Below are 14,890 nucleotides of genomic sequence, written 5' to 3' on the forward strand. Positions count from 1 at the left end.
TGGGCGGGGGGTTGTGGGGGGTCCCCCGGGGTTGGGCGGGGGGTGGGGGGGTCCCCCGGGGTTGGGCGGGGGAATGGGCTGGTGGAAGGGGGGTGTGGGGTTCTCCCTCCCCCCCGTTTGGCGTTGGGCTGGCAGGAGGGTGGTGGTCCCCCTGGGGCGGGAGGTGGGGTTCCCCTGGGGCGGGGATGGGGTCCCCCCTCCCCTCCCCTCGGGGCGTTTGCTGTGAGTTCCTCTCCTGTATACATTGGATAGGATCCGGAGTGGATCCAGTGCTCTCATCTTTAATGAGTCTGCTCCCCTTTTCAAGGATAGGTAGGAAGGAAACTGTTCTAAAAACACAGAGATCGTCATTTAGGCTTACAAAGAACTCTAGGATAAAAAAATCTGCAAAATTTGAAGGCATTTTATTTGTCAACCACTCTGTGTGATTAGATATCTAAGCACCATTTTCTTTTTCTTTAGAAGGTTTAGGATCTTCTTGGTATTTGGAATGTATATAGCAATTTATTGGAATCTTTTTCCATTCAGCCCCTTTTAGGTTTTACATACACACATATGTGTGTTTACTTTTCAGTGCTGGTGATGGAACTCTGTTTCTTGCACATACTAGGCAAATGCTACAACACTGAATTGAATCTCCAGCCTGAGATACATGTTTAATGGACTTTGGTTTTTCTTTTGATGGAATCAGGGTTAGAACTCAGAGCCTCCCCCTTTCTCAACTTACTTGCTTTGTTGGCAGTCTACCACTTGAGTCACACCTCAAGCTCTTCTTTTTGGTGGCTGATTATTTTGGAGATGGACAAGTGTGGATTCATCCACACTGACACTCACACTCAATCACTTTGAACTATTAACCTCTGGATCTTAGCTTCCTGAGTAGTTAGGATATAATCATGAGCACCAATGGTCAGCAGTTGAATGGACATTTTTAAAGTAGAAATTTATTAATCAGAACTTAAAAGATAAAAGTCTATTTTTGTATATTTTGGTCATCCTTAGGATAAAATAAATTTGTATCCTTTTTATTTTGATATGAGATATGAGTGATGAACTGTTTAGGTACAATGCAGTACCATTTCATGCTGTTTTTAGAAAAGCAGGTGGGCTTTCCAAAGATTGGTCTTCACTAGTCCAGTTATTGGGCTCCCTTGAGGATTGCCCAGACTCTCTGTATGAACCCTTCATCCAGGACTGCCAAGAGCCTTGACCGAATCTTAACAGAGCTGTGTCAGCCAAAGGATGAGTTCCTGGGACAACCTAGGTTTCCTTATCACGCTGGAAAAGCCCAGAGCTGTCATGTGAGGATAGGCCCTTGACTTCCCTTCATGGAACAGCTATACCAGCAATAGGTGAATACTGCTTGGCGAGTCTTTGTAGCTCCTGTAGCTCCGGAGCCTCTCCACCAAGGCCTGAGGGCCATTCCTTTGGCATGTGCGCTCCAGGAGTCGAGACCTCTGCCTGCATTCTCTGGAGGATAGTAATTATTAGTTAGTAGATGTTGTTGGCCTGACTGCTTTTATCCTGGCCAGCCTTTCAGATTTTCCCCTTACACTCCCCCATTCTCCCTTTATATATCAGTCACCTTGTACAGAAGTGTAGCTCAGCTTTTTTCTCCACTGTCCGGTCCGTGATACTGAGTATAATATGTTGTTACCAATTTAATGTCTGTATCTGATATCTCTCTTTCCCACTTTTTTTTTTTTTTGTCAGTTGTGGGGCTTGAACTCTGGGCCTGGGTGCTGTCTCTGAGCTCTTCAGCTCAAGGCAAGTGCTCTACCACTTGAACCATAGGTCCACTTCTAGCATTTTTTTGCGTCATTTATTGGAGATAAAAATCTCACAGGGGCTGGGGGTTTAGCTCAGCGGAAGGGCACCTGCCTGGTGCCCGCAAGGCCCTGGGTTTGGTCCTCAGCCCTTGGGAAAAAAAAGTCTCACAGAATGGGGTAGCTATGAACCGTCATCCTCAGATCTGAGCCTCTTGAGCAGCTAGGATTACAGGTGTGAGCCACCGGTACCTGGCTTTTTTTTTTTTTGTTGTTAGTTGTGGGGCTTGAACTCTGGGCCTAAGCACTGTCCCTCAGCTCTTCAGCTCAAGGCTAGGATTACAGGTGTGAGCCATCGGCGCCCTGCTTTTTTTTTTTTTTTTAACAAGTGCACAATCCACTTTATTTACTTTTTGTTAGTTTTAAACTCTGGTGGAATACAGCATCATATGGATTTGGTTTCCAATGGCCTTGGTGGGGAGGTTGTGTCAGAATTTGGCACAAGCCATGCTGCTGTTTCCATGGGCACGAGTTGCCCTGCCCAGATGGCTATGGTTTTGTTCTGTTTGCCACCAGGAGTCACTGTTTTCTGCTCTCTTCACATATCATGTCTATTGTCCAAGTAGAATAATGTCTTGCCTCAAAGAAACCAGTAAATCCAGCCAGCTCTTCAGCATCCTGTTTGTTCTCAGCAGCCTCCACAGGCTTCCATTTTCAGTCTGTTAGCCAGGTCTGCGAAGGAATCCATCTGAGGTCCATTTCCCCTGTGTAGAACAGACTCAGTGCTATCAGACTTCCACATGGGAGAGAAAGCACGCATCTTTTGTCTCAGCATAATTTTTCCATCTGTGTCTTTGCAAACAATGTCATACCATTCTTCCTAGTGGATGAATAAAAGTTCCACTGTGTATATTACCGCATTGTCCTGATCCATTTGTCTGTTGGAGGCACACAGGCTATTTCCATATCTTGGTTATGGCAAGAGGCGCAGTAGTATCTTATTCCGAGCTATGGTGTGAGGACTCTTGCTGGTGTCCTTTGGAGGTAGGTGATGACATTGTGAACGCCATACCTGATGCTGGGTCCACAGGACTAGAGACCGTGCTTGGGCAAGTGATGTTGCCTGTGTGCCATCAACACAGCTCAGACGTGGCTTTGCGCTTGTGACTGTTAGGGTCGAGACTGGAGTTATGGCAGAGGATTGGACAGGTGACACTTGGAGCCACTGCTGATCTTGTCTGATAGGGTAATACAGTGTTGATCACAGGCCAACCCTGACAAGCAGTCAGAACAGCTGTTTGGGGCCTGTAAGTTTGTGACCAGCCTATTATCTCTTTTATTTTGCAATATTTAATAATTTTTGAAGTAGCTAGGGTAATTTAGGTTGGTGAATATATTTAAAAATTCCATGTTCCTATAATCTTTTTTTTGTTGTTGTTGGTCGTAGGGCTTGAACTCTGGGCCTGGGTGCTGTCCCTCAGCTCTTCAGCTGTAGACTAGAGCTCTACCACTTGAGCCTCAGCCCCACTTCTGGCTTTTTCTGCTTATGTGGTGCTGAGGAATCTAACTGAGGGCCTCATGCATGCAAGGCAAGCGCTCTACCACTGAGCCACCTTCCTAGCTCCTATGATCTTTTTATTTTGAGATATCCTCTTTCTACATAGCCTTAAACTAGAGGTCTTCCTGTCTCTGTTTCCCACATGCTGGGATTACAGGTATGTGCTGCTACACCCAGGTATAGCAGAGTCGGTTGCACAGTGGTCCTCCAGGTGCTTTCTGCCACCTTTCAGTAGATAAGCAGTTGTGTATGTTCTAGCATATCAGAAATGATTGCTGTTGATTTAGAGTGTAATAAAAAAAAGCTCACTGTTAGATATATCTATCTATATATATCTATATACATATATCTTATTTTGGTTTTAGGGCTTGAACTCTGGGCCTGGGCACTGTTCCTGAGCTCTTCAGCTCAAGGCTAGTGCTCTACCACTTGAGCCACAGCACCACTTCCAGTTGTTTTTTTCCCGGTCATGGAGCTTGAACTCTGGGCCTGGGCACTGTCCCTCAGCTCTTCAGCTCAAGGCGAGCGCTCTGCCACTTGAGTCACAGCGCCACTTCTGGTTTTCTGGTAGTTTATTGGAGATAAGAGTTTCACAGACTTTCCTGCCTGGGCTGGCTTTGAACTGTGATCCTCAGATCTTAGCCTCCTAAGTAGCTAGGATTATAGGTGTGAGCTATTGGCGCCCAGCCACTTCCAGTTTTTATTGGAGATAAGAGTCTCATGGACTTTCCTGCCTGGGCTGGCTTTGAACCGCAATCCTCAGATCTCAGCCTCCTGAGTAGCTAGGATGACAGGCATGAGCCACCAGTGCCTGGCTAAAGTTTTATATTTTGAACTTTAACAATTCTTTTTGCTTTTCTTTTTAGAGAAGAACTAAAGATGATACTTGGAAGGCAGAGGACCTCAGGAAACACCTTTGGGTAATGATTTTAATGACTGAAGCTGGGGCTGTGTGGGACTTGATGGCTTCCTGGGTTCATACTGCTGCATAACTTTGGTTCCATGAGGCTCATTTCAAAGGCATTTTGGACTCACAGATGATGAAGCCCTGTGTTTAAAACCCCTATGTGGGCAGGGCTCCTGTTGGCTGTCCAGCCTGACCCCCAGGCCAGCTCCAGCTCCTGGGCCCAGCTGTGGAGTGGGTGGTGTTGTGCCTCCGGGCGCATAGTTGGGGGTGGAAGGTTGGGATTGAGATGAAATCCTCCCAAGAGTTTTATAAGAAAGAGCCTTGCTTTGTATATTGCCAAGGGGTGGTTATGTGTCATGCACTTAAATGTAGCTCATTGTCCTTTTTGTACTACAGGCGGCCTTTAATTTTAATTTTTGTCTGCTGGTCGGCATCCCCAGCCCATCCTGGTCTCAAGTATTTATCTAGATTTGTGTTCCGGTAAACACGAACTTGTCTGATACGCATTCTAAATGTAACTGCTTCAGTACTATAAGAATACTCATTGGGCTGGGAAGGTGGCTCAGTAGTAAGTGTTTGCCTTGAATGTATGAGGCCCTGGGTTTGATTCCTCAGTACCACATAAACAGAAAAAGATGGAAGTGGCACTGTGGCTCAAGTGGTAGAGCACTAGCTTTGAGCTGAAGAGCTGAGGGACAGCGCCCAGGCCCAGAGTTCAAGCCCCACAGTGGACAAAAAACTAAACCAAAACAAGACAAGAATATTCATTCACCCCTGCCCAGGTCCTGCTGGGATTAGAAAGAATTTGCAGCCAGTGTCTTTTTAAAGATCTTTCCAGTAAGTATGGATTTCTAGATAGTAAAGGGAATTGTTAGTAAAGCTTCCTGGTCAAGGAAGGGCTTCTTTCTTGTTTCAGGCTGTACAATCAGGTAGTCCAAAGGAAGATAAGAAACATAGAGACAAGAAGCTGCACAAGGATTCAGAACTGGACCTCCTCGAATACAAAGAGCACAAGTACAGGGACCCAGACCGAGATGCTCGGCACAGAGACCTCTACACCTCTAAGGAGAATCCCTACGGGGAGAGAGATCGAGAGAAGCACAGGGAAAAGAGAAAAGACACCAAAGACCGGGAGAAAGAAAAGCTGAAAGAGAAACACCGGGAACAAGACGCAGAAAGGCTTCACGGCAGGGGAAAGGACAGAGAAAAAGAGAGGGATAGAAGGCCTAGGAAAGATGAGATCAAGCAGACTGCCGCCTACCACAACATCCTGGTCCGGGAGGCACGGGACCGGCAGTTGCTGGACAGAGCAGACAAGAAGACCCGCTCAGGTGAGTCCTCACTCACCTGAACACACTGGACTGGCTACAGAATTTTGTTAAATGTGTTTCCCGCTGGGCGCCAGTGGCTCACACCTGCAATACCAGCTGCTCAGAGGCTGAGATCTGAGGATCATGGTTTAAAACCATCCTGGGCAGGAAAGTCTGTGAAACTTTTTTTTTTTTTTTGTCGGTGGTGGGGCTTGAACTCTAGGCCTAGCACTCTACCTTGAGCCACAGCGCCACTTCTGGTTTTCTAGTGGTTAATTGGAGATAAAAGTCTGCCCAGTCTGGCTTTTAACTGTGATCCTCAGATCTCAGCATCCTGAGTAGCTGGGATTATAAGCATGAGCCACTGATGCCCGGCATCAGAAATTACCAGAAAACCAGAAGTGGTGCTGTGGCTCAAGTGGCAAAGTGCTTGGCTTGAGCTGAAGAGCTCAGGGACAGTGCCCAGGCACAGAGTTCAAGCCCCATAACTGACCAAAAAAAAAAATGTGTTTCTTTTAGATATTCTTATTATTCAGGGCATTTGGCATCATTTTATTTTCTCCTATTTATTTATGAAGGCTTTGGCTTTGTAGGTACAGGCCCCTATTTCTCTCTCTCTCTCTCTCTCTTTCTCTCTCTCTCTTTTTCTCTCTCTCTCTCTTTCTCTCCCCCTCTTCTCTCCCTTCCCTCCTCTCATTTCTTTTTCCCTTTCCCCTCTCTCTCTCCTCCTTTTTCCTCTCTTCTCTCCTTCCTCCAATGTGTATGTTATACCGAATTTTATATGTATATATATATATATTTTTAATTTTTTAAATTTTTTTTGGGGTCCAGTCATGGGGCCTGAACTCTGGACCTGGGCGCTGTCCCTCAGCTCTTCAGCTCAAGGCTAGTGCTCTACCACTTGAGCCACAGCGCCACTTCCAGCTTTTTTCTTTTTGCTTATGTGGTGCTGAGGAATCGAACCCAGGGCCTCATGCATGCAAGGCGAGCGCTCTACCACTGAGCCACCTTCCCAGCCCCTAATTTTTTAAATTTTTTGTTAACTATGGGGCTTGAACTCAGGGCCTGGGCACTGTCCCTGAGTTTTTGTGGTCAAGGCTAGTTCTCTACCACTTGAGTCACAGCTCCACTTCTGGTTTTCTGGTGGTTAATTGGACATAAGAGTTTGACAGACTTTCCTGCCAGGGCTGGCTTTGAACCATGATCCTTAAATTTCAGCCTCCTGAATAGCTAGAATTACAAGTGTGAGCCACCAGTGCCAGGTTATATTCTTTTTCCTTTTTTTTTTTGTCGGTGATGGGGCTTGAACTCTGGGCTTGGGCACTGTCCCTGCGCTCTTCAGCTCAAGGCGAGCACTCTACCACTTGAGCCACAGCACCACTTCTAGTTTTCTAGTGGTTTATTGGAGCTAGGAGTCTCACAGACTTTTCCTGGCTTGGCTGGCTTTGAACCATTATCCTCAGATCTCAGCCTCCTGAGTAGATAGGATGACAGATGTGAGCCGCCAGCGCCCAGCAGAAATAGCCTTATTTTTGTTGTGTGAATAACTAAGATGGAGTTTGATGGGTTGAATTACCACTAATTAATTTTAACAGTAACTGCTATTTTACAGCTTAATGCTTTTTAAAATTATTATTTTGACAATCCTGTTTATTTCCTCTTTCTTTCTTTCTTTCTTTCTCTCTCTCTCTTTCTTTCTTTCTTTCTTTCTTTCTTTCTTTCTTTCTTTCGTCGGTGGTAGGGCCTTAACTCTGGGCCTGGGTGCTGTCCCTCAGCTCTTCAGCTCAAGGCTAGTGCTCTACCACTTGAGCCACAGTGCCACTTCCAGCTTATGTGGTGCTGAGGAATCGAACCCAGGGCCTCATGCATGCAAGGCAAGCACTCTACCACTGAGCCACCTTCCTAGCCCCTCCTGTTTCTTTTTTTTTTTTTTGGGTCCGTTCGTGGGGCCTGAACTCTGGGCCTGGGCGCTGTCCCCCAGCTCTTCAGCTCAAGGCTAGCGCTCTACCACTTGAGCCCCAGCACCACTTCCGGCTTTTTTCTTTTTGCTTATGTGGTGCTGAGGAATCGAACCTAGGGCCTCAGGCATGCAAGGCGAGTGCTCTACCACTGAGCCACCTTCCCAGCCCCTCCTGTTTATTTCTAATAACATCTTTTTTGTTTGTGCTTCCTGCTCTTATTTTTTCAGCACAGTATTTAAGATGTGATGGAAAGGCCAGCTATACAGTTAGACTCTTTGAAGTTCTTTCTGTCATCACCCATAGATCTGTTTCCTCATTCATTTTCCTTATACTTCTCCATTTGTCAAGGGCCTCCCTTTCCTGCTCATTGCATCTAGTCTCGTAGTCTAAATGACACTTATCCATTAGCTTTCTCAGACTCAGTGCCCAGCTGGGCCTCGCCTCTGAATCACAGGCTGTCCACCCTCTGAGGTCTGCTAGATAGCATAGAGTCTCCCTGCTTCCCCCTGCCAGTGGCTTCTCTCGAGATTGTGGGCAACATCCTCACTTTGCCCGTAACTGGTGTCAGCCTCCCCTCATGGGGGCCCCTTGCATGTTTGGAGCCCTCCTCTTGCCTGTTTCCCCAGTAGGGGTCTCAGGAGGCCGTGGCGGGTGTTGCTGAGAAGGAATTTCCTTTGGGCTTCGTACTTGATTAAAAATTTGGCCAACAGGGCTGATCTTTCTTAGACAGCTCTGCTGTCCATGCAGCTCTGTTTCTGGACACAGAAGCCCTAAAGATGTTTGCGCGGGTGTTGGTGCCCCTTTCGACTACCATGGGTACAACTTACACATTTGCCAGCTTGCTTCAGCAAGAAGAAGGGAAAAAAATTCATAACTGTTTCTTAGATTGCCATATTTAGTGCCTATTTTATTCTGTTTGAAGTTTACACACTAGAACTTGTCACACTTTTGTGCCAGTTCTGGGACTCAGGGCCCTGGCACTGTCTCTGAGCTTTTTTATTTCAAGGCTAGCACACTATCACTTCAGCTACAGCACAAGTTCTGGCCTTTTCTGGGGAGTTTATTGAAGACCAGAGTCTCGGGGAACTTTCCTGTCAGGCTGGCTTTGAACTCTGATCTTCAGATCTCAGCCTCCTAAGTAGCTAAAATTACAGGAGTGAGCCACTAGTGCCTGGCAGACCTGTCATTCTTGTGTTTGGAAATGTGTTTTGTTGAAGACTACTTTAAAATATTTGTTAACAGTATTTGTAGTAACATCAGCAAGCTGTTAGACAATCCTTTATAAGCTAAAATTTGGGAGAGTTAAAAATATGTTCAATTTTTTTGTTTTTTTAGGTAGTAAAGTACGAATTGAAGAAAAAGAAAGGAGAGATGAGGATTCTGAGAGGGTCGATGAAGATAGAGAAAGAAGATACCGGGAGAGAAAGGTAGCCGGGTGGCCCACGGAAGGGCTTTCTACCTGTCTACGCAGGCCTGGGGGATTACCGGGGAAGAAAGTGGGAAGGAGTCAAGCCCCAAGGCTAATCAGTCTCTTCTTTTGAGGTCTCGTGGTTTTTCTCTGATTCTAAGACTAACTCTTGCTTAATTTAGCAAGTTTGGAAGACACAGATAATAATAAAACTAAAACTATTCCCCACTTAGAGATTATTGATAATATTTAAGTATATATATCCTACCCCATTTATATATATATGTGTGTATGTATACATATATATATACATATATATACGTATGTGTGTATGTAATATATGTATGAATGTGTTTATGTAATTTCCTTAAATTGGTTTTTTGTTGCTTTTTTTAGTTTTGGTGTTGTGGTTTTTTTTATTGTCGAGGTGATATACAGAGGGGTTACAGTTACATAAGTAAATTAATAAGTACATTTCTTTTTTTTTTGGGTCTGGTCGTGGGGCCTGAACTCTGGGCCTGGGCACTGTCCCTCAGCTCTTCAGCTCAAGGCTAGCACTTTACCACTTGAGCCACAGTGCCACTTCTGGCTTTTTTCTTTTTTGCTTATGTGGTGCTGGGGAATCAAACCCAGGGCCTCAGGCATGCAAGGCAAGCGCTCTACCACTGAGCCACCTTCCCAGCCCCGATAAGTACATTTCTCTTTTTTTTTTTTTGGGTCCGGTCGTGGGACCTGAACTCTGGGCCTGGGCGCTGTCCCTCAGCTCTTCAGCTCAAGGCTAGCGCTCTATTGCTTGAGCCACAGTGCCACTAACGGCTTTTTTCGTTTTGCTTATGTGGTGTTGAGGAATTGAACCCAGGGCCTCATGCATGCAAGGCAAGCACTCTACCACTGAGCCACCTTCCCAGCCCGGATAAGTACATTTCTTGTCAAACTTCTTACCCCTTCCCTCATTTTTCTCATACTTTCCCTTCCCCCACCCCCAAGTTGTACAGATCATTTCTAACATTTTGTCTTGTGAATATTGCTGTTGAAATGGTCCCTCCCTCTTGTCTTCTATCTCACTCTGTTGTTCTCTTTCCCTTCCCTAATTCAGATACCCACACACAGACACACAGACACACACACACACAGACACACACACACACAGACACACACACACACACACACACACACACACGATACCAGCATACCAAAATCAAGTCCAGTGACAACAAGGGATATGCCATAGGGGGAAGAACATATAATAGAAACAAGAAATTGCATAGTACATTAAAGACAACAGCATTTTGTTGCTTTATACTATTTTAAACTTAATACATCTTGAGTATTTTCCTGAGTTACGATATTTTTTGTAGTATTTGAGTGAATTGTAATTAATATTTAGTAATATGGCTTACTTGTCCTATCTGCAATTGTTGGACACCTAGATTGCTTGATTTTTTTTAAGTATAAAGACATCCATTGTGTGAACTTTTTATATTTATTTCTAATTATTTATGGTTAATTTCTGGAAATGAATGGATTAGATAAAAAATATAAACCTAACCCACTGTTTTTACATAAGAATTATATAGTTATTCATAACATCACAGTATAATTTATCATATTCTGGACAGGTAACTATTATTTTTAATATTGCTAATTTGATCCACAAGATAATGAAATTTTTGAAAGTTTAATTTTTTTTTTTTTTTTTTGTCGGTCATGGGCCTTGAACTCTGGGCCTGAGTGCTGTCCCTCAGCTCTTCAGCTCAAAGCTAGCGCTCTACCACTTGAGCTACAGCTCCACTTCGGTTTTGTAGTGGTTTATTGGAGATAAGAGTTTCACAGACTTTCCTGCCCAGGCTGGCTTTGAACCACGATCCTCAGATCTCAACATCCTGAGTAGCTAGGATTACAGGCGTGAGCCACTGGCGCCCAGCTGAAAGTTTAATTTTTTTTAATGTAGTTTAAATTAACATATCGTAAGTGTTCATATTTTAGGGTGCAGTGTTACTTTTTTGTATGTGTGCGTGTGCTAGTTGTGGGGCTTTAATTCAGGGCCTGTGCTCTGTCCCTGAGCTTTTGTTCCTCAAGGCTAGTGATCTACCACTTGAGCCACAGACCCAGTTTTGCCTCTGTGTGTCTGTCTGTGTGTGTGATTAATTAATCTTACAGACTTTCCTGCCTGAGCTGGCTTTGAACTGTAGTCCTCCATCTTTAGCTTCCTGAGAAGCTAAGATTGTAGGCATGAGCCACTGGTGCACAGCACAGTGTTTCTTTTTAATACCTGTACCATGTGTAATGATTGCAACATTGTAACAGGTGACTGAAAATCCAACATCTCAGACTGTTTTGCATTTCTTTGTTTTAGGAACATTTGAAATCTTCTCTACTAGCTTTTTTTCCCCTTTTCCTTTTTAAAATTGTGATTAAGAAGTTGTACAAATGATTTTAATTCCGTAAATCAGGTTATGAGTACTATTAGTCTTGGTCATTATCACCCCTGCCATTATCTCCTCCAATCACCCCCCCCTCCCATGCCTACTGCCCTCAAGCTACGTAGTTAGGCTTTACATAATGTACATCAAATATGATAGCTCCCTCCTTCCTTCTGGCCCCTCTGACTGCCCTCTCCTGAAAGCCTGTTTCTACTACTGAGCTTAAAGCCCTGTGTATGTTATGTGTGTCTGGCTTCCACATATGAGAGAAAACATGTGCTGTTTGTCTCTCTGAGCCTGACTTACTTAACATAATTTTTTCTAGGCCCATCCATTTCCCTGCAAATGATATAATATTATTCTTTCTAATGGATGAGTAAAATTTTTTCATTGTGTATATGTACCACATTTTTCTTTTTCTTTTTTTTTTTTTTGGGTCCAGTATTGGGGCCTGAACTCTGGGCACAGCTCAAGGCTAGCGCTCTACCACTTGAGCCACAGCCCCACTTCCGGCTTTTTTCTTTTTGCTTATGTGGTGCTGAGGAATCAAACCCAGGGCCTCAGGCATGCAAGGCAAGCGCTCTACCACTGAGCCACCTTCCCAGCCCCAAGGGGTAATTTCTTTTTTATGGCTATACTCTGTTATGCATTTACTGGATTTTCTTTATTCATTCGTTGGCTGATAGGCACTTAGGCTGGTTTCCCAGCTGGGCTGTTGTCAATAGTGCTGTGATTGTGTTGATTCACACTCCTTAGATTTTGTGCCTGAGGGTATAGCAGGATCATAGGAGGTCCAGTTCTAGTTTTTTACTGATTTCCAGGTTGCATTAGTTTATATTCCCATCATTAGGGAACAAGGGTTTCTTTCTCACACACTACATTCTCACCAGCTCTTGATGGTTTTCTTTCTTTTGTTCATTCGTTCTTTCTTTTTGCCAGTCCTGGGGCTTGAACTCAGGGCCTGAGCACTGTCCCTGAGCTTCAAATTTTGCTCAAGGCTAGCACTATCACTTGAGCCACAGCGCCACTTCTGGCTTTTTCTGTATATGTGGTACTGAGGAATCGAACCCAGGGCTTCATGCCTGCTAGTCAAGCACTCTACTACTGAGCCACTTTCCCAACCTGGATTGTTTGTTTCTTTTTCTTTTCCTTTTTTGGTTGGTCTGGGCCTGGGCACTGTCCCTCAGCTCTTCAGCTCAAGGCGAGCGCTCTACGACACTTGAGCCACCACTTCCGGTTTTCTGGTGGTTAATTGAAGAGTCTCACGGACTTTTCTGCCCCGGCTGGCTTTGAACTGTGATCCTCAGATCTCAGCCTCCTCAGTAGCTAGGATTACAGGTGTGAGCCACTGATGCCCGGCTGTCTTACTTTTTTAAGCCTACTTTAAAAGGCTATCTCTGCTAGTCATTTATGTTGTTGTTTTGTTTTGAATTTGACTTGTGGGTTATTTACATATGTATATGTGTGTGTCTGTTGTTATGTTTGCAGTACTTGGGATAGAGTTCAGGACCCTAAGTTTGTCTGGTTCTATCCCAGTGGAGCTACTCTTCCAGAGCCCTTTTGTCTTAGGCATGTGCGGGTAGCTCACGCCTGTAACCCTAGCTACTCAGGAGGCTGAGATCTGAGGATCATGGTTCAAAACCAGCCTGGGCAGGAAAGTCTGTGAAACTCTTATCTCTAATAAACCACTAGAAAACCAGAAGTGGCGCTGCGGCTCAAGTGGTAGAGTGCTTGCCTTGAACTGAAGAGTGCAGAGACAGTGCCCAGGCCCAGAGTTCAGGCCCCAGGACCAACAACAACAACAAAAAAAGATAGAGTGGTGCTTTGTGCCCTGGTTGGTGTGGGTTGTAGCTCCCTGTCTGTGTTTCCCCTTGTCTCTGGGGTGACAAGCCAGTGGTGCTCTGTGCCCGGGTTGGTGTGGGTTGTAGCTCCCTGTCTGTGTTTCCCCTTGTCTCGGGGTGACAAGCCAGTGGTGAGGCACCCAGCAGCGTGCCTCTCCTCTTGCTGGGTGGCAGGTACCATGAGTAAGATGTAGTCTTCTGACCTTCTGTGACCAGGCTGGCTGTAAGTTTTAATCCCGGGATCTCTGCCACACATGTAGTTAGGATTATAAACTTGAGCTATTGGGCCCAGCGTGTAAACTCCGAAGTGAACAAGTCTGTTGTCTTGTTGATGAAATGCTTGGTGAGCCCTTTTCCCACTCTAGAGTTATGTAAGTAGTTGTTTGCTTTTTGTTCTGGATCTTTAACTTTGTTTTTAGACTTAAGTCTTTAATTCCCATGAGGTTCCTTTGGCAGTTTCTCAGCTTTATAGTTATACTTGGTCAGGTAATGGAGGAGGCTGCCGGGATCCCAGGGGAAGTGGAGGGACCACGGGGAGCACGGGCAGAGACCCTGGCCTGGATGAGCAGAGGTGACCTTGTGGGGAAGGCTGGGGTGAGGTGTGCCTCAGGGCTGACCGGCGGCTCTCAGCACTGAGCGCTGGCTGGAGCATTCCTTGTACAATCGTTGGACAACTTAAGTTGATGTCACCAGTTATGTACTGAGTCTCTGCAATGTTTGGGGGTTATATGGATAACTAATGAGGGGTGGTCCTCATTTTCAAGACTCCCATCTAGATGGGATAGTGAAGTAGGTGATTCAGTGTCATTACAAACACTGTGGCATTTGGCAAAGTGACCATTTGCCTAGAGAAGTTACGAAGACTTCATGCAGGGTGCAGGGTGGCGGAGGACCAACAGGGGCCCTCCAGGGACTTGGAGCATCCAAACCATCCCACTGGGAAAGCTGGACCCTGTGACCACGGCAGAGAGAGTGCACTGGGCTTCGGCATCTCTGTGGTGGTGGAGGTTGGGTAGCCAGCAGCATCTGTGAGTGGAACAGTGGTGTGAGAGGTACCGTGGTAGTTAAAGGATTGTCCCTGGTGGTCTCTTACCAAAACACGTAGAAGGCCGAGGATGTGTTTGCATTTGCTCACACACTTCTCTCTGTTGTCCCTCAGCTGCAGTATGGTGACAATAAAGACAACCCTCTCAAGTTCTGGCTTTATAAAGAAGAAGATGAGAGAAAACATAGAAAGCCTAGAGAAGTAGATAGAGAAAAGAAACACCAAGAAAAAGGCAGCACAAGAGAGAAGAGAGAAAAACATTCGAAAGAAAAGGGGAACTTTCTCACTGACAAGGAAGGGGAAGAGAGACACAGAGAGAAACGGCATAGGGACCTTGATGACGAGAGGCATCGCAACCACACTGAGAGGAAAGAGAGACTGTCCAAGGAAGAGCACAAGAAGAAGGAGCCCAAGGTATCTTCTTAGAAACCTCACTTAAAATTTATCCTTTATTATCTCTAAGTAGTGGACTGTACAGGGAGCTGCCATTGGAAAAAGCCGCTTATGAATGCACTACCTCAGTATCGCCTCTCAGTGTTCTCACCCGTTCCCTACCCTTCTTAATTCTGTGGGATATACATTGGACTCTTGGTGGTGTCTCCCCATCCTCTCCTCTTCATTTGTCCACCCCTTTCCCTTTGACTCTGTCAGTCAAAGTACCTGCTTCCTAG

At 45.3% G+C, this 14,890-nt stretch overlaps 1 protein-coding gene across 1 annotated transcript in view; it reads left to right on the forward strand.

Moving 5' to 3' along the window:
* Wdr60 (WD repeat domain 60) overlaps positions 1 to 14,890 on the forward strand; it is a 73,387-nt gene that overhangs the window by 3,893 nt on the left and 54,604 nt on the right. The window contains exons 2-6 of the mRNA XM_013033635.1: positions 2,811 to 2,879; positions 4,191 to 4,244; positions 5,148 to 5,562; positions 8,838 to 8,929; positions 14,334 to 14,633. Coding sequence (XP_012889089.1) covers positions 2,811 to 2,879; positions 4,191 to 4,244; positions 5,148 to 5,562; positions 8,838 to 8,929; positions 14,334 to 14,633 — 930 coding nt within the window. The remainder of the gene's footprint in view (positions 1 to 2,810; positions 2,880 to 4,190; positions 4,245 to 5,147; positions 5,563 to 8,837; positions 8,930 to 14,333; positions 14,634 to 14,890) is intronic.

This window comes from Dipodomys ordii, unplaced genomic scaffold (genome assembly GCF_000151885.1).
Source record: "Dipodomys ordii isolate 6190 unplaced genomic scaffold, Dord_2.0 Scaffold173, whole genome shotgun sequence".
Lineage (NCBI taxonomy): Eukaryota > Metazoa > Chordata > Mammalia > Rodentia > Heteromyidae > Dipodomys > Dipodomys ordii.